This window comes from Bufo gargarizans, chromosome 4 (genome assembly GCF_014858855.1).
Source record: "Bufo gargarizans isolate SCDJY-AF-19 chromosome 4, ASM1485885v1, whole genome shotgun sequence".
NCBI classification, from domain to species: domain Eukaryota; kingdom Metazoa; phylum Chordata; class Amphibia; order Anura; family Bufonidae; genus Bufo; species Bufo gargarizans.
The window spans coordinates 497,844,856-497,864,943 of record NC_058083.1 but is presented as its reverse complement, the minus strand read 5'-3'; the positions used below and the strand labels follow the sequence as shown (position 1 = coordinate 497,864,943).

General features: G+C 42.8%; 2 protein-coding genes across 2 annotated transcripts in view; one reads left to right on the top strand and one right to left on the bottom strand.

Annotated features, from left to right (window-relative positions):
* DYNC2LI1 (dynein cytoplasmic 2 light intermediate chain 1) overlaps positions 1–7,211 on the top strand; it is a 46,795-nt gene extending 39,584 nt beyond the window's left edge. Inside the window, exon 13 of the mRNA XM_044291557.1 lies at positions 7,031–7,211. Coding sequence (XP_044147492.1) covers positions 7,031–7,102 — 72 coding nt within the window. The 3' untranslated portion in view covers positions 7,103–7,211. The remainder of the gene's footprint in view (positions 1–7,030) is intronic.
* Positions 7,212–9,778: 2,567 nt separating this feature from the next.
* Positions 9,779–20,088, bottom strand: part of ABCG5 (ATP binding cassette subfamily G member 5) — a 44,586-nt gene continuing 34,276 nt past the window's right edge. Inside the window, exons 9-13 of the mRNA XM_044291283.1 lie at positions 19,301–19,506; positions 17,647–17,785; positions 17,367–17,552; positions 11,638–11,750; positions 9,779–9,969 (exon numbers count right to left, since the gene is read on the bottom strand). Coding sequence (XP_044147218.1) covers positions 9,779–9,969; positions 11,638–11,750; positions 17,367–17,552; positions 17,647–17,785; positions 19,301–19,506 — 835 coding nt within the window. The remainder of the gene's footprint in view (positions 9,970–11,637; positions 11,751–17,366; positions 17,553–17,646; positions 17,786–19,300; positions 19,507–20,088) is intronic.

Genomic DNA, 20,088 nt, shown 5'->3' with positions numbered 1-20,088 from the left:
GGGAGCAGTATACTTACAGTCCGTGCGGCTCCCGGGGCGCTCCAGAATGACGTCAGAGCGCCCCATGCGCATGGATGACGTGCCATGCGATCACCTTATCCATGCGCGTGGGGCGCCCTGACGTCACTCTGGAGAGCCCCGGGAGCCGCACGGACGGTAAGTATACTGCTCCCCACTACACTTTACCATGGAAAACAGGACTTTAGCGTCCCGGCAGCCATGGTAACCATTCAGAAAAAGCTAAACGTCGGATCCGGCAATGCGCCGAAACAACGTTTAGCTTAAGGCCGGATCCGGATCAATGCCTTTCAATGGGCATTGATTCCGGATCCGGCCTTGCGGCAAGTCTTCAGGATTTTTGGCCGGAGCAAAAAGCGCAGCATGCTCTAGTATTTTCTCCGGCCCAAAAACGTTCCGGTCCTGAACTGAAGACATCCTGATGCATCCTGAACGGATTTCTCTCCATTCAGAATGCATGGGGATAATCCTGATCAGGATTCTTCCGGCATAGAGCCCCGACGACGGAACTCTATGCCGGAAGACAAGAACGCAGGTGTGAAAGAGCCCTTATTCTAGTTTTAAAATCGAGGGCGGTCTCTCCCACATATAGTATTTTACATGGACACCATAATATATACACAACAAATGTAGATTCACATGTAAGAAAATGTTTGATAGAGTATTACTTCTGTGTAGTAGGGTGTACAAAAAAAACTGCCTTTCTGTATATAGCGACAATTTACACAGTTTAAAGAGGACCTTTCACCAGAATAAAACATCTAAACTAACTGACATGGAGAGTGGCGCCCAGGGATCTCCCTGCACTTACTGTTATACCTGGGCGCCGCTCCGTTCTCCCGTTATAGCCTCCGGTATCTTCATAGTTAGGCTCCACCCAGGGGAACCTGCCGGCGTCTCATTCTCCCATGCTGTAGCGCTGGCCAATCGCAGCGCTCCGCTCATAGCCTCTGCAGGCACTCTGTTCCGATCACCGCATCTTGTGTCCCCAACAGGTTGGATAAATGTTAGCTGAAACTGCCAGTTTTGACGAGATAAGCCAAACATCTACTGTGTGTGGTCTTTTTTTTTTTTTTTTTTAATCTAACTTTATTGGAGTTTTTACATTTTCATATCAATACAACATATATTCGATCAATTACATACATAGTAAGCCTAAAGAAAGTCCTCATTTAGGTTGAACATTTAGTTCATTGTATATGATCAGGCATAATAACATAACAACATGTGAACCCTCAACATTCCCCCCTTCCCCCTTTTAGTGCTCTCTTTAGGTACCATTCAGAAGACACAAAGGGTTTCATCAGCTCTTTTAATTCGGCATCCGAGAACACTGCATTGACAAAGACCTCCCATCTCCCAAAAAATGTTTTAACATACCTTCCTTTGTATTGTTCTGCCTCTACTCTTTTCATATTAAAGCATATTTTAATGTGACGGAAAACATCCGTCGCTGACGGGACTCTGGGTTGTAGCCAGTTTCTGAAGAGGCAATGTTTAGCCGCTAGGAGTGATATGTTGACTATTGGGGGTATTGTCTTTCCTTCAGGAGGGACATGGAACAGGACAAGTTCGGGAATCAATGGAATCTTCTATTCCGGGCAAGACTACACCCCGTGGCACATATCAGAGCCTCCGAGGTAGCACTTTGGGCAGTTAGTTAATCTGGTCTGGGATTGAGTGTGGGAAGCATACTGAAATCCATATATGGCTTTGTGAATCATCCGGAAATGTGTTTCCCTCCATCCCTCATTAGTAATTATCTTTCTTATCTTGTCCCAGCCCTGCAGAATCACTTTTCTAATGTCTATGGAGGGGAACTCCTTCTTCCATTGGGAGAAGAGCTTTTCCGCAGTATTTTTCTGCTTGGTATCCCTAATTCCATGATACAGTTCCGATAGCGACTTTTTCCTATGACCCTGACCCAGCAGATGGTCAAAATTATTGGAGATGAACTCCTTAGTGAGATCTAGAACTCTATTCCTAAGGAATCCCTTGAGTTGGAGGTATGCCAATAGGTGTTGCTCATTCTCTAGCTTATGTATCTCCTTAAGTTCAGTGAAATTATAATATTGCTTTTCTTGCATATTCCAAATATCCTTTGCATACTTGATACTCACAGCCCTCCATCCTACAAAGTATTTAGATTCTAGCCCTGCTGGGAATTCCGGGTGTCCCCAGATGCCCATGTATTTTGAGGGCATGAAAGATAGATTGAATATTTTACGTGATAAACTGGTTCTAATTTAAGGAGGTATTGCCACAAATTTCGTGTGTAATAACGCCTCTAGGGGTGCACCAATTGGTATAGAAGTTCGTGCCAAAGATCCAGTCAATGCAGTGCCTCATAAGGCTGGCCAAGTTATAACATCTTAGGTCCGGCAATGCTAGGCCTCCCAAGGTTTTGGGTAGTTGCAACTTAGCCAGCGATATTCTGGGTTTCTTTCCCGCCCATAAGAAAGTTTTGGTATACACATCATTTTAAAATGTTGGCCTCAACACCCCCCCCAGCGACAATGGATGTTTCTCTATAGCCATTAGAATCTTTTTAATTAATGGTGGTATTTTGTACTGCTGGCAGTATTTTATGATGGACTGTGGTATTTGGCTCTGTTGGGGTGGTATAATGTGCCACAATATGGTATTGCTGGCCTCGCCTACTTGTGTTGGCCCTGCCTTCCATCAACTACAAAACAGGGCCACTTGTAGTATTTTTTCCAGGGCCACTTTAAGTTCCCATTTCCCCCCCTGCTTAACGCGTGCACATTTTACAGCAAATATGTGGTGGAAAGGTCTGCCATATGTGAACCTACCCTTTTCTATCATCTCTGTGTAATTGGATGTTGTCTTTTAGTGCCATGAAATAACTAGTCGGCATTTGCTCTGCCTGTAGTTCTTCTCTATTGGATTAGTGAGAGGAAATCCAGAAAAGTGTTGAATTGTTGCTTTATTTTGCATGTCTCCAGTTCTGAGAACTTCCAGACACATTCCTAGAAACTCTTCTTTATAGGTTCTTCTATATTGATGCCTTTATTCACTTATACCTGATGAGATTGAATAAAGTTCCCTTGTTTTAGACTGTATGTATGTAATAATTTCTAATACAATATATATAATATTTTTCCCCTCTAGCCCGACTATCCAATTGGAAACTTTAAAATGTGTAGTACAAGGCAGACTTATCCTACATGCCTGTAGACTTAAGAAAGTGAGATCTGGGGAGGTAAAGGCACTGCTGCAGAAATTGGCTGGTTTGGAGCAAAAGCATAAAGGGTCACTCTCCACTGCGGTTTTCCAGGAGCTCTGTGAGACTCATATCGCTCTTAGGAAAATAATTGATCAAAAGTACCTGGGCGCTAGGGACAAGCTGCAAAAGCTTTTTTATGGTCATGGAGATAAAAGTGGCAGAATGCTGGCGAGAATTTTGCGGCCGAAAACGAACTCCTCTTATATTCCCTCCCTGAACCGTAGGGTAGGGGGACGGATACACGCGACTGGGGACATCCTCCAGGAATTTCGCTCCTATTATGAAGAACTATATAGTCTGCGAGGGAAGTTCGCTGATTTATATCTAGATGCCCAAACTATGAAGATCAGAGAATACATCTCGGGTCTACTTGGCCCTAAGTTGTCCACTGACCAAAGGGAGGGGCTAGAGGGAGAGATAGCGATATTTGAGGTCCACAAAACTATAAAAGGGCTGGTAGCTGGTAAAAGCCCAGGCCCAGATGGCTTCACGCCACGCTTCTATAAAAGCTTCCTGGATGATATCTCTACCCCCTTCACCAGGATGTGTAACTCTCTGGCAGGTGGATCGTCCTTCCCTCCTCAGGCCCTGATGGCTCACATATGTGTCATCCCTAAGCCGGGTAAAGACCCTTTGGCCTGTAGTAACTACCGTCCAATCTCTCTGATTAATGTGGATGTAAAGATCTACGCAAAAATTTTAGCAGACATATTGAAGCCATTTATGTCCTCTTTGATCCACGTAGACCAAGCAGGTTTTGTCCCGGGAAGGGAAACCAGAGACAATACCATACGCTCTCTGACCATCATAAATAGGGCTAACAAAACAGGGTCCCCTCTCTGTCTTCTCTCTATAGATGCAGAAAAAGCGTTTGATCGCGTAGATTGGACCTTTTTGGGCGAGTCCCTGAGGGCGTTCAGTTTCGGCCCTAGCATGATCACTAGAATCCTTGCTCTATATCGACACTCTTCCGTATCCGTAATGGCACCAGACAGGGGTGCCCACTTTCCCCTCTTCTGTACATTATGGTTATGGAATTCCTTGCCAGAGCTCTCAGAGCCAATGAGTCTATCAGGGGCCTGAGACTGGGAGAACTGGAGTTGAAAAATTGCCATTTATGCAGATGATCTCCTTATTTTTTGTACAGACCCAATGGTCAGCTTTCCTAATATTCTGAAGGAATTTTTGACCTTTGGAGACCTTAACAACTTTAAAGTTAACCTCCATGAGTCAGAGGTTCTTAATATCACTCTGCCGTCAGCCCTGGTCAATACTCTGCAATCCTCATTTCCCCTCCGCTGGGCCCAAGGACATATTGTATATCTAGGCACGGTTATTCCCTCTAACTACTCTGTTCTCTTTTTGCTAAACTTCACTCCCCTTATTGAGGACATCAGAAAAGACTTAGGTATGGAAGAGTTTACCGTTATCCTGGTTTGGTAGGATTCACGCACTTAAAATGAATATACTCCCACGAATCTTGTACCTTTTACGCACTATTCCCATACTCCTGCTGGGCGGTTTCTTCAGGGCTTTTAGATCCATGTTTCTAAAATTCATCTGGGCAGGCTCTAATCCTAGGCTGGGTATGAGATTCCTGGTCCGCCACAGCTTGAGGGGAGGCGCAGGGGTCCCAGACCTCCCAAAGTATCACAAAGCCTCAATCCTTTCATATATTTTGGACTGGTTTCATAATGGACATTCCAAAAGATGGATTCAATTTGAGAAGCAGGAGGTAGGCTTTCCAGTTCAGAATCTGCTCTGGATCTCTAAGACTAAAATACCTCTGCGGCTCCCTCTAATGACCTCTGGCATCCTAAGTATATGGGATAGAAGTGCAGTACCCCTAGGCCTCACCAAATTCCCTAGCCCCTTGACCCCCCTCTTTGATAACCCTGACTTCCCTATGGGCGTAGGTCGAAAATCACTTTTGGGTATTGAACGTGTAGACAACCCTACTGTATCTCAAGTTACAGAGAAAGGCTCTTTGCGTCCGCTATCTTCCTTCCCGGGTGGGTCGGCTAGAGGGGCATGGCTCTATTACGGCAGTCTGAAAACTTTCTTAACCTCCTTAGGCCCCAAGGAAAGTCTCTCTCTAGAGACCTCACTGCCTTCGAATCACTCTTCCTCCAATCATCTCCCCCCACACATCTAGTGTCTCTGCTTTACGGCTGCTCCAGAGGGAAGACGACTCAGTTTCTGCCCTGCCTTTTGTAAAGGCATGGGAGAGAGAACTGGGAAAGTCATTCTCTTCAGACCAATGGGAGAAGGCATTTGTGTTATCACATAAGTCGTCCGTAAGCTGCGGACTCCAGGAAAATAATTTAAAGATCTTGTCCAGATGGTACAGGACACCAGACCTGTTTACATTCCTTTTACCCTTTATGCCCTAGCACATGTTGGCGGTGTGGCCAGGAGGTGGGCAATATGACACACATCTGGTGGTACTGTAGTAGACTAACACCCTTCTGGAAGTCCCTGAATGACCTCTATGACCAGGTCAGCGGTAATACAACCAGATGGACTCTATAGGGGGCGCTGTTTTCTATGTTTCCTGGTTTTATCTCCACGTTGAAAAAGGGCCTCCTGAGATTCTTTGTGCAAGCCGCTCGCCTGGTCATACCTAGATATTGGAAATCCACTATTGCTCCTCAGCTTAAAGACTGGCTCAACACCCTTGAGAAAATCCATAGAATGGAGGAGCTTTTAGCGGAAGATACAGGCAATACTAACAAATACTTAAAAATTTGGACCCCTTGGATTTTGTTCAAAGGTTCCAGTGAATTTCATTTTTGGTTGAGAAGGGTTGATGCCAGTACTTAAAGGAACCATTTTTCACTACATTACTTTTTAGGACTCCTGGGAGTTTATTCAAGAGCTCCAGGGAATTCTAACCATGGTTGAGCAGGGTTGATGTCAGTATTTAATGGAACCGTCTTTCACTACATTGCTTGTCAGGAATCAGTCCCTACCTCCCCTCCTCCTTCCTCCTTACGTGTCTCCCGTCTTGTATTTGTGTATCGTTGCACCCTGTCGGGGATTCATTGCACATATATATCTGATGCTGTATACTCTTCGCTTGTCCTATTACTCGACAGTGTTCATCATCTCCCAAATATGTAGTCCTTACGATTGTATGTTCATTTATGTACACAGCCTCGACCTGCAATCGAGGTCTGTTTATGTTGTATTGAAGCACTTGGGTTGGACGGCACTCCTCTAGAGTCCTTTTTTGTACGGTGCTCAGTGGTAATGTGAGATGATATATAGTACTCGTTTTTCGTATATAAGAAAAATATTTTTATATTTTCATTATATGATATTATTTCATCATTTCATCATTCATAATTTCATTGTTTGTTAGCATCCAGGAATGCAAAGACTTGGCCAACGTTTAACGTTTCGGTCCTTGTATGGGACCTTGATCACGGCCTTTGTCCGGGCTGCATGTTGCCTGGACAAAGCAGCATCCTCAAGCAGGCAACATGCAGCCCTGACAAAGGCCGTGATCAAGGTCCCATACAAGGACCGAAACGTTAAACGTTGGCCAAGTCTTTGCATTCCTGGATGCTAACAAACAATGAAATTATGAATGATGAAATGATGAAATAATATCATGAAATGAAAATAATGAAAATATAAAAATATTTTTCTTATATACGAAAAACGAGTGCCGTGGTCTCCTTTTACTGTTTATGTTGTATCACATCATTTCTCTGATCCTATTAAAAGTAATTGAACAACAATATATATAATATTTTGTAGGAACTGGAGCAGTACAAAAGGAACGCTGATAAGTCTTGGAAATCAATGACCCTCGGACTTCATGCACAGTAAAGATAGTGTTATTTATTACAGTCAAGCAGAAGTTTTATATATATCTATCTACAGAAAAAGTTTGTATGTTTTACATGTAAATACAATAAAAACTGCTTTATATAATATATTGATTTGTGTTGCTTTTGAGTAATTTCTACTGCATTATATGAGTTTTATTATCAGCCCATTTCTTGTATCAACATGTATTTTTTACTTATAAAATTATATACGGAAAAATGTTTTTATTTCAATGGGGAAATGTAGGCATGCTCTGTGGCCTGTGCGGAGAGGAGGATCTGAACTATCTTCATCGCCTATATCAGTGGTGTGATTTGGCACCCCTTTATACCTCGCATTGTCCTTGCTCTATTGACCATGAGATGACTACAGACCTTCCTCCAGGGTACATATGGGGGTTCAGCCAGGACATTGATTAGAACCTCTGCTAGTTCATTAGAAAAAGACAGAGTTGTGGACAGACAGAAAAGTGTGAAACCACTAAAAACAAAATGCATTATGCAGATAACATTGTGGTTGGAAAATCTCATTGCTCAAGTACAAACAATTGCATATTCAGAAAATTCACCTATACTTTAAGGCAACATTGACCCAGCTACAGCTCCAGGACCTGCCAGCCTCTATTACTGTAAAGAATTCCTTCCCTCTCTCTCCAATGACTTTTATCAAGTGCTCTGGCCAACAATCATGATGTGCTAACATATACTATCTTTGCCCACATTATAGTGATTGCTTACGAAGAGAAGGATCCATCCTGGTGTCTTAGGTTTTTCCCAATTTCTCTACTAATGTGGAAGCTAAACTCTTTGCCAAGATACTTGCATCCCACATCTACAAAACATCATTCACACAGACCATGTAGACTTCATTCCACATGAGAGTTAAGACATAACACCATGAGATGGACATCATCCATTATATCCATACACAATTTATTTTACACAATGTTTTTATGGCACCAAACATTTTATGTGTCATGGTCTTACCTTTTTTAGACCCTGGTCACCATTCAGATCAATGATTTTATATATTTGCTCCTTCCTTTTATCTGAACAACCTTAACCCTTTCCCATTGAATCACACAATCCCTTTCCATGACCTATAGCTGGCTTTCGTCACCTTTTGGGAACTGGTTTCCTCCGTACTTCTCCAAGTCGGAAGGAGACCTTCAAGCCTCTTGATCTGCTGAGGAATAATTTTGCCTCCTCCTCCTAGCACACAAGACCTCAGTCTTACCTAGGTAGCAGGAAACAAATGACAACAGAATTCACCCAACTGTACATCTTCTGGACTCGTTTCTCACCACATTCTAGCAAAAGGTCTGTTCTATCACCTTACAGATCGCCAACTGGTCTCTGTTGAACAACACAGGGCTCTTCTTCTCTGTTGCAGCAATACCTCTCTTCATAAATATATGTGCTACCTTGATACATCTGGCCCTCTGAAAAACCTTGACTCCCCAAGTATCCCTCAATGGTTTGCCAGGGTCAATGAGAATATGCGAATGGAATATCTGACAGCCTCCGGAAAGAAAAGGTTTTCTATGGTTGACAGAACTAAGTTTTACAGCCTACCTACATAGCTACCTACACCATCTTTGTGGTTGCCAAGGCCTAATCTCTGATATCCCCACCATCAGATATACCTTGGTCAAGATTGCCTTCTGTTGGAGAGTACACAGGACAGGCTGAGGCCCGCTCTAGGCTAATAAGAACATTGCTGGTGACTAGTTGAACTCTCAGGTACTGGTGGTGTTTTGAAGTTAACATACCTTCTGAAAAATCCCCTTTAAATGCAAAAAAATGTTGGAATAATGTATTAAACAAGATTATACACTGCACATATTGGTTTGCTAGACATAATGCATGTCTTTATGGTAAATAATTTACTAAGAATATCTTTTTGAAAAAAAGTCCTTTAATAATTGTAACATTAAGTTGGGAATTTGTTAAACGATATCAATGAAAACAAAAACATCTTTAGGAATAAATTAAAGGTTTTGTCTGGAGTCGAGATATTATTGATGTAATCTCGGGATTAGATTGTTGGCGTCCAGCGCTACCATTCAAGTAAGTGGGTGCCCGCATGGCCACTACACAGGAGATTGAGCTGTTATGCTGGCTGGCTATTGGTGTGAATGACTCAATAATATCTATTGAAATTGAAATATAATATCTAAGAACGGTGAGATTAATAGTAGACTGCGGACATTCCAAGAAATCGAAAGGGCCACTACATGTTCTAGTTAATCTCATATTTTGTGGGACATAGATAAAGAATCCATCTATATGTGTCCTAGGACATCGGCTATTTTCCCACTCTCCTCACAAACCTGTTTCTGGCTGTAAGGCAACTGGCTGCAGAAATAGCCCTCACTCACTGCTCTGTCTGTACAAGGAGAACAGGGGCATTAATCCCCACCCCTTTTAGTCAAGCCCTGCCATAAATCAGCTGTCGGCAGGAATGGAAAAGATTAGGATGAATTTAACCCTGTGTTCCCTGAAGGATTGCTACAAGACTGCTTGTTTCAGGATCATGCAGAAAATCCTGCGACTGAGCAAATTTATCTTCTCTTTACTTTTATCATTCAGTTATACATTTACTGTCCCTTAAATCATCCTATTACTAGCAGTAGTACAATGCAACAAAATAATCCCAGCAATTTTCCAGGGATGCCTATCTACGAACCAAGATGTCTCTTATTTTGAAACTTATTATGCAGCCAATGATCATCGCTGGAAGAAAGGCGTAGAGCATGAGAAAGTCAAACGTGATTCTGGCTGTAGCTCCCGGGTATAAACTCTCGATTAAATCATTGCCATTCGTGAACGGACATTGTGCGTTGGATCCTGTATTGTTTTCACCCCCTGTGGAATAGAAACGTTGCATTAAAACAACCGTCCTTTTTTCTCAATAGACTACGGCAATAAATTTGTCCTGGTTTTATAACAGTTCTATAATGCAGTGCTTCTCAAAGTGTGGTACCCTAGGGGACACTTACCACAGGGTGAGGAGGTTTGTGGAACTACCCTAGCATCTAGTGGTAACCCACGTCAGTGATATAAGGCCGCTCCACATTCAACTATATCATGGGATGAGAGAACTTCATGTTTTGAAGTTCGGGTTTAGCCTGAATTCTGTTATGGATTCCATTACCACGAAACATAACTGAACTCTATGACGGAATGCACCACGGAAGCCTTTAAGAGGAGTCCTGTCCTGCATAACGGAAACCGTCCGGATCCGTTATGCTGTCCATAGATTGCTATTATGACGGAATGCAAAACGGAAAGCTTCCGTGGTGCATTCCGTCATAGAATTCCGTTATGTTCCGTGGCAGTGGAATTCAGGCTCATCCCTACTGTCCACCCGAAAAATGCTTTCCTTTAGCCCTAGCAGTTGATGGGCTTACTACAGCTATACTCCTATTACCGACACTGGCCGTAACCACAAGATCATCATTATGTCATGATGTGTCAATTGACTATCTATCTATCTATCTGTCATACAAAAATCCAAAGTCGATTGGCTAAAAACTTCTTTGTTCTAATGCTGTACGGAGATCCCGCTTCGTACAGTATTAGAATGTATTGGCTCAGATTAGCCGAAGTTATTACTTTGCAAAGTCGTGCAAGACTTCGTGTCATAACTTCACTAGGAACCGAACCCGAGTTACCAAGGTTTTTTACAGTAATAATTAATTCCCAAAGTTATTACACAAAGTCTATCACGACTTCGCAAAGTAATAACTTCAGCTCATCGGAGCCAATACATTCTAATACTGTAAGGAGCGGGATCTCCTTGTTCTACAGTATTCGAACAAATTTTTTAGCGAATCAACTTCGGATGTAGCATCTGAAGTCAATTCGCTCATCCCTAACTGGCATGCGCAAAGATGCATACAAACACTAGAAACATGAATACATGTAAACTGCATCACTGCTATACTTATAAACTCTGTGTGCAAATTTTTGATCAAAATTGTGTGGGGCCCATCTACCAGCGACAAGGTGGCTTCTAACAGATGGGACCTACACTACCACACTATATATGCCTGCCCTGGGCCTAAACCTACAAAATGTCAGGGCAATGTAGAATCCAGCTATATCACACTCTGATTAAAAGCTCTGGGCAGATGCGGTGGAGTGCATGGTCCAAATGCAGGCATCCACTCCCCCAAATGTACAATGTAAAAAACTACATTAGACCAGTAGCTCCAAGCAATATGAAAAAAAAGAGGTTCAGGTGCACGCCACCATGGCTGCAATGTAATAGCAAACAAGGTTGCAATTTACATTTATTCATGTTTTCAGTGTTTGCACGTGGCAGTGTGCTGCTACTTGTAGTCCTCGTTTAATATAGTATTTTATATATATATATATATATATATATATAAAATTATTCTAAATGGTTTATATTATCCTTTCTTATGGTAGACGTTTGGTTTTCATATGTATACCGACCACAGAGATAAAACCTACGGTACGTAGAATACATAAATCTAATACCTATACATACAATTTACCATAACTTACCGCAAGTTAAATTCAAGTCATAGAACTCATTAACCACTAGTAGTTCACAGGAATACCTCTGGTATGTAATATAGCTTAAAATCTGGAACACCAAGGGCATTTCTTGTAAACTCCTGAAAGAAATGCATATATTAAGGTTTGCATCTTTATTTTAGGGATTCATCTCTTTTTATACATTGGATAATAAACTTCTGCAAATGATAAAAATAGCAGATGTTTTGACAGAGTTTGACATTTGAATGAGGCTTACAGAAATCAATGTGCTTGCCGCCAAAATAAGTCCATGCACTTAAATAAAGCTGATTTTCAGTTATAGAAATTTCTGCAACAGATTTTGCCACATGTGAAGCAGCTTCACAAGAGAGGCACGGTCTAATAGGGAATATGTCATAGTAATTTGTTTTATTTTTTTGCCAGTTAATACCAGATAGCGAGACAGATCCTTTTTTCTAATCTGTTTTTATTTTCTGATTGCAGATTTTTTATTCTATTTTCTGAACATGATTATGGGGACGGCTATCTTTCCTGAGCTGTTGTTAACGTCCTTTAGAGAGATAATAATAATAAAATGTATTTATATAGCACCACAATATTCCGCAGCGCTTTGCAAGTTCATAGGGTTCCTATACAAAACAAAAATAACTGGATAATATGCAACTGAAGCACTAGGAGTAAGGGCCCTGCTCGCAAGAGCTTACAATCTATGAGGAATTGGGGGTGACACGTAAGATAGTTGATTGTGATAAGTAGGATTTGAGCCATTATTTAACTGACAGGAGTGGTGCCGGCCGACCTGCTTCGGGTTTGGGACTACTAGAGGATCAAGTTTAGGCCAGAGGAGTTGGTGGGGGGAGGTTTAGTCGGAGAATAGTCAGTTTAGGTAGCTTGATAAGTCTGCCTGAAAAGATGTGTTTTTAAGGCATGTTTGAAGGTGGAGAAGTTGTGGATTGACCTAGTATTCCGGAGCAGAGTATTCCAGAGAGTAGGTGCAGCTCGAGAAAAGTCTTGAAGACGGGAGTGAGAGGTACGAATTATGGAGGTTATTAATCTTAGGTCGCTAACAGAACGGAGAGCACGAGTAGGGTGGTAGATGGAGATGACGGAGGAGATGTATGAAGGTAAATGATTAAAGCCAGGTCCTCCCCAGCAGCTGATACCAGTGCCTGGGCTGTGTGCACTTCTCCCTGTCCCTGCGCTTGGCAGACGCTCCCTCACTCAGCAGAGCTGGAGAAGTAGAGTGGAAGCAGCGCAGACCAGGGAAGGGAGATCTGCCGTCTGCTCAGTGTATAAATGAAAGCAACATGTGGTAAGAGGACCCCTTTGTGCTGCAGGAGATTGACCCTTTAGGGGGGAGGGCTGTGGTTACTGACACTTTTGGGGGGCTATTGTTACTGGCTAGTGAGGGCAGGCGGGATTAGCCTCAGGGTGAAGGCAGTGGCGGCCATCTTAACTCAATAGTGAAATTGCAGTTTTATGCAGACTGGTTGCTAAGGGCTGAATCTTATTAAATATGGGGTAAGTCAGTCTAATAGTAACTGATTCTGGAATATCATGTTATTAGTAACTACATATATGAAAATTGAAATTAGGGTCTAAATGTGACAGTTATCCTTTAATGAGAGGGAGACCGATTAGTAATGCGTTGCAGTAGTCAAGACGAGAATGAATCAAGGCAACAACAAGAGTTTTTGCAGTTTCCACCATAAAATAAGGGCGGATTTTGGCAATATTCTTGAGGTGCCGACGACAAGAGCGTGTAAGTGATTGAATATGGGAAACAAAGGAGAGATCGGAGTCAAATGTGGCCCCAAGACAGCGGGCATGTTGCACAGGAGTTATGATAGTGCTGCAGACCGAAATTGAAATATCAAGTTTAGGTGAGTTAGTAGATGGATGAAAGACAAGAAGGTCAGTTTTTGAGAGGTTCAGTTTTAGATACAGAGAGGACATGATGTTAGAGACAGCTGCCAGACAATTACTGGTGTTTTGGAGTAAAGCAGGGCTTATGTCAGGGTACGAAGTGTATAGTTGGGTGTCATCAGCATAGAGATGGTATCGAAAGCCAAATCTACTGATAGTCTGTCCGATGGGGGCTGTATAGAGGGAGAAGAGTAGAGGACCTAGTACTGAGCCCTGAGGAACTCCAACATCAAGAGGAAGAGGAGAAGAAGAAGAGCCAGCGAATGATACACTAAAGGAGCGGCCAGAGAGATAGGAAGAGAACAAAGAGAGAGCAGTGTCCTTAAGGCCAATTGAGTGGAGTATGGTGAGGAGGAGTTTATGGTCTACGGTATCGAAAGCTGCAGAGAGATCCAACAGAATCAGTAGAGAATAGTCACCATTTCTTTTTGCTGTTAGGAGATCGTTAGACGCTGTAGTAAGGGCAGTTTCTGTAGAGTGAAGAGGGCGAAAGGCAGATTGTAAGGGGTCAAGAAGAGAGTTTGCAGAGAGATAGCTTATTAAGCGAGAGTAGACAAGACGTTCAAGGAGTTTAGAGATGAAGGGGAGGTTAGAAACAGGTCGGTAGTTAGCAGCACAGGTCGGGTCAAGAGATGGTTTCTTTAGTAGTGGGGTTATAATAGAGTGTTTGAAAGAGGAGGGAAAGATACCAGAAGAGAGAGGTTAAAAATTGTAGTTAGGTGAGTGATGACTGGAGGAGGTGTGATGGAATAGGATCACTGCTACAGGTCGCGGGTCGAGAAGAAGAGAGAAGCCTGGAAACTTCTTCCTCTGTTATAGGGTCAAAAAAGGAGAGCAAGCATGTGGAGGAATTGGAGGGAGGAGGATTGAAATTATTTGTGGACTGGGAGATTATTTCCTGCCGGATACTGCCAATCTTGTATCTGAAGTAAGTGGCCATGCCATCAGCGCAGAGGTCAGTGACAGGTTCTGGAACTTTAGAGCTTAGAAGGGAGTGAAAAGTGTCAAATAGTCGTTTTGGATTATTTGAGAGTGAGGAGATGAGAGAGGTGAAGTACTTTTGTTTGGCAATGCTGAGAGCCAAATTATATGTTTTGAGCATAAATTTATAATGGAGGAAGTCTGCTGATATTCACGATTTTCTCCATAAGCATTCTGCACATCTGGAGCAGCGCTGGAGAAAACGTGTTTCAGGTGTGTGCCAGGGTTTCCGTGTTCTGTGTCGAGAGGGTCGGATTAATATTGGAGCAACTTCATCTAGAGTGGTTTTGAGGGTCTGGTTGTAATGATTGGCAGCCAAGTCTGGACAGGGGAGGGAGGTGATTGGGGTAAGAGCTAGTTGTAGAGTGTTAATAAGTTGCTGGCAGTTAATGGTGTGTAGGTTTCTGTAAGTGTGAAAAGTAGGATTGTCATGAGAAAAGTGAGAGATCTTTATGGTAAATGAAAGAAGATTGTGGTCAGAAAGTGGGAAGGCTAAGTTACTAAAGTTTGAGACTGAGCAGTGACAGAAGAAGACTAGATCAAGTATATTGCCCTGTTCGTGCATGGCAGAGGAAGTAAGTTGTGATAGGCCAAGAGAGGAGGTTAAAGAGAGAAAGTGAGCAGCTGATTTGGAGATGGGATCATCAATGGAGATATTAAAATCACCCATAATAAGAGTTGGTGATTCAGAAGAGAGGAAGTGAGGAAGCCAAGCTGCAAAGTGATCCAGAAATTGGTTGGGGGGAGCCTGGGGGACGATAGACAACTGCAACTCTCAGGGGGAATGGATGGATGAGTCTAATGGTGTGAACCTCAAAAGAGGGGAATGTGAGATAGGATACAGGGGGAATGACCTGAAATGTGCACTGTGAAGAAAGTGGTATGCTTACTCCTCCACCGTGCTGGTCATCAGCTCTGGGGGTATGAGAGAAGTGAAGTCCACCATAGGATAGGGCAGCAGGAGAAGCAGTGTCAAAGGGTTGAAGCCAGGTTTTTGTAAGGGCTAGCAAGTTCAGAGAGCGTGAGAGGAAGAAATCGTGAATACAATTCTTCCAAGATTTACAGCTATGTGGCTCCATATTGGAAAGGACACGGCCAATGTTAAATGTTTACAGGTGGAAAATGCTCACTTTACGTATGAAAAATATATGATACAACTACTGTACATAATAGAACATACTGTATATAAAATCCTTATGTAGGGTGTTGACCCTGTTGAAGGTGTAATTCAAGGTAGATTCATACACATGTGATTGCTCAGGTCAGTGATTGGCTGCAGCAGTCACATGACCACTGTGGTACTAGAACGACAGGACATTTAGAAGGTACGGTTCTTTCTTTATTTTTTGTAGCCCTCTGCCATTTAGGAATTTTGGAACATCCCTTTAATTATCAAAAGTAACCTGTACTCTAAACCTTTAGGGTCCATTCACACATCCGTGTGTGTTTTGCGGACCGCACATTGCCGGCACTAAGAGAATATGCCTATTCTTGTCCGCTATTGCAGACAAGAATAGGACATGTTCTATTTTTTCAGCATCGGAATTGCAGACCCGGAAGCGCGGGTCCGCAATTCCGGATCGGGGCCCCATAGAAATGGATGGGTCAGCAATTCCGTTCCGCAAAATGCGGAATGGAATTGTGGATGTGTGAATGGAGCCTTAAGGGCAAAGCAATGCACCAACAGAATTCTTACAGATGAAACTTTAGTCTTACAAGGGCACTACTCCTGTTTATGCTCTCTCTGCTCTCTCCCTCCCTTCTCTTAGTGTTAGGGCTCATGCACACAACCATTGTTGTTTTGCAGTCCGCTTTTCACGGATCTGTTGTTCCGTATCTGAGTTTTTTTTTTCTCTCTGATTTAAGTCCTCTTCCGTTCCGTTATTCCACAAAACATATCCGTATGGAAACGGAAACAGTAACTTATTAATCACCAAACACATGAGCAATATGGGCTGGGCATAGCATTTCTACAGTATGGATCCGCAAAATACGGATGATGTACGGATGTGTTCCATGTGCGTTCTGTATTTTTTGCGGACCCATTGACTTGAATGGAGCCTCGGACCGTGATTTGCGGACAATAATAGGACATGCACTACTTTTTTGCGGAACGGAAATATGGAAACGGAATGCAGATGGAGTACCTTCCGTTGTTTTTGCGGACCCATTGAAGTGAAAGCTTTCGCATATGGTCTGCAAAAAAAAAACTGAATGGAAGCGGAAAGAAAATAAGTTCGTGTGCACGAGCCTTTAGAGATAGCAGAGAGTGGACAAGTGGAAAATAAAATCTAAGGCCTCGTTCACACTTCAGTGTTTAGTCAGTGATTTCCATCAGTGATTTGTGAGCCAAAACCAGGTACAACTCTAAACACAGAACAGGAGCAGATCTTTCCCTTCTAGCTCATGTCTGTGGAGGCTCCACTTCTGGTTTTGGCTCACAAATCACTGATGGAAATCACTGACCAAACACTGAAGTGTGAACGAGGCCTAAGGAAGGCTGCTGTAGATAGGGAGGAAAGCACACACAAGACAGTTTGCAGGGAGAGCAAGCAGCATTCTGGACACACAGGTCCAACACTAATTACTGGGAGGGCAACGTCCAAAGAAAAGCCTGAAACAGTAGGAGCAGGTTGTGAACTGAATGTCATGCTTTGAAAATAATTGAAGGAATGAGAATTATAGACTGAAACTTCCATATTCAACTTTTTAAACTTTTTTTTTTTAACTCAAGGTAAACACTATTAAATGTAAAAATATTTTTTTTCTATGTCTATGGTGTCCAAAGCCGTTCAATATAACTCTGTAGATTGGCAGAAGAATTTCACCTTAGCAATCCTGATCCTACAAGGATTCCAGCGATGTTCACCAAGGCCACTCCAGCATTAACAATATTAGGATTGTCCACCACTCCAAGGACCGAAAGAGTTAGTAATTCACCCATCAGATGTGGAACCAAAGCTGCAGCAATAAAACATCCGAATCTCGTGATCTCTGGATTCAGTCCTACTGTCCTGCAATACAGGTACATTGTCAGACTTGTATATAGGAACCGTCAACCTCAGATTTCATGTTTATGTATAATGTGTGGGAAACAAACCAACATACCAATAAGTGACAGCTGCGAATATGGCCACACTGAGGATGCTGAACGGGATGATGTGGATAACGTAAGCTAGAAGCATCTGCCACTTCTGGTATAAACCATCTTTGCTCTCCTGGTCGCTGATTGCACGCAGAGCTGGGACTGTACAAAAAATGAAAACTTCTCAATGATATTAAAGGGGTTTTTGAGAAACACATTAATGGCCTACCCTTAGCATAATCCAGTAGTCTGTGATTGGTGGGGTCCCAGCTCTGGGTCCCCCACAGAATGAGGCTGATCTCCCGTAACAGACACAGCTGTACATAGGAACGTGCCATATAGTCTTGATTACATTAAAGGGGCTATGGTGATTCAGAGGGCACCACCGTTCCTATGTTCTGCAGATAGATGGAGGTCCTATACAATTATAAACAACGATGGCCTATGCTAAAGATAATATGGGGATAATGATGTAGGACAGGGGTACTCAGCTGGCGGATTGTTGTTAGCAGCCCAGTTTCAACTGTACGTACGTCCTCAGGATGTGGATACAGTTGAATGCAATAGTGAAGAAGGAAGCCATTTTCTCCTTGCTTTATCATTCCCCTGCCATTGGTGGTTCAGCGCAAGCAGGCGCAACGTAGTGACGTCATCGCTCCTGCTGCTCTGAGCCATAGACAGCACAGAGCGAGCAGGTAGATAGGTGAGTAAATTGGAGGCAGTGGTGTAGCTAGAAATGACTGGGACCCACAGAAAAGTTTTGAATGGGGCCCCCCCTCGCCCAGTAATTTTTTTTGCAACCCCTTCCTTTCATGCCGCCCCCTTTCCTGTGGCTAGTAAAGATCGCTCTCTCAGACCAGGGCCGGCAGCTGTTCCATCCATTTCCTACACCGTCTATACTTTCACTGTATATCATTTCATTGTGTAATACTGTTGAGGGGGCCCTGACAAAATCTTTGAGTCTTCCTCCTCCTGGATGGGCCCCTTTTGGGTCAAGGCTCCTAAAGCAGCTGCTTCCCCTATAGCTACGCCCCTGATTGGAGGCAATATGGGGCATCACTAAGTGGGGATCACTTAAGGGGGGAATCACTCTGTGTTGAGGTCCACTTAAGGGTGCATCACTGTGTGAGGGCCACTTAAGGGGTCATCACACTGTGTGGGGGTGCTTATAGGACATTTCTCTGTGTAGGGGGCTACTTAAGGGGGCATCACTGTGTGGGTGGCACTTAAGGATCATCCTGATGTTAGGGGGTACTTAATGGACATATTACTGTGAGTGGGCACTTAAGAGACATCCTACTGTGAGTGGGGCACTTAGGGGCTTCAAATTGCGCAGGGAGCACTAAGAGGGGCATCATACTGTGAGGCAGCACCAAGGGAAGCATTGTACTCTGTAAGAGACGTCATACTGTCAAAGGTGTACTAAGGGAATTACTATTGTGAAGTTGCCCTAAGGGGGCATCCTTCCTGTGTTGGGGCACTAAGGGGGCACTATTATTGAAGGTGGGTGTCTGGGAACAAGGGGGATTGGGCGAGATTAGAGGTATGGTTTATTGTTAAAAGAAATTGCACTGCTGTCGTCCCTTACATATTTTTGCAGCTTGGACCTTCACCCTACATTCAGTGATGTATGACCACTAATAAAGGGAAACCTAAACATATATTATAACTACTCACATAATGCAACTGCATTAAGCAACCCCGTGTATGACGTTCCACCAAGGCACTGATAAATGACTCCTATACGATCTTGCACTGCTCCTTTTAACACATCGTTATTTAACCGAATGAGAAAAAATACAATAAAAAGCCCAAATATAAAATTTTGGGAAAGCCGCATGATAATGCCAATCTTATTCCTAGATAAATTTCTCACAATTCTCCTAAAAGAGGCAAGAAAAAAAAGAGGCAAAGTGTTAATTCTCCACTGTAAATACTGTACTCGCAGGACAGAATATTGTTATACTGGTTATTTTTCATGGATGTCACAAAAGCATCTGTCTCCACCATATCTCCCAACATTTGAATTCCACATTGCAAAACCTTAAATTTATCTGCTTAACTTAAGGCCTAGTTCACACTGTAGTGTTTAGTCAATAATTGAGATGTGGATCAAAAACAGGTGGACATTTCTCCATTATACAGTACCTAATCTCTGTGTAGGCACCACTCCTGGTTCTGGCTCAGAATCACTGATGTAAATCTCTGACCAAAACACTGAATTTTGAACTAGGCCTTAGGGTGCTGTTCCACCTTCAGATTTTTTTATGCAATTTTGAATGCCAAAACCAGGAGTGGATAAAAAAAAGTTGTATCTGTCCTTAATACTTTTTTCTCTTTTATGATCCAATCCTGATTTTGTTTTCAAGAACCTGAATGTATGATAGCCCCCTAAAAGTTCACCTACTTTTGCAGCTCACAGGTATTATTGGATAATGTTCCTCAACAAATAAATTATCAAGTCT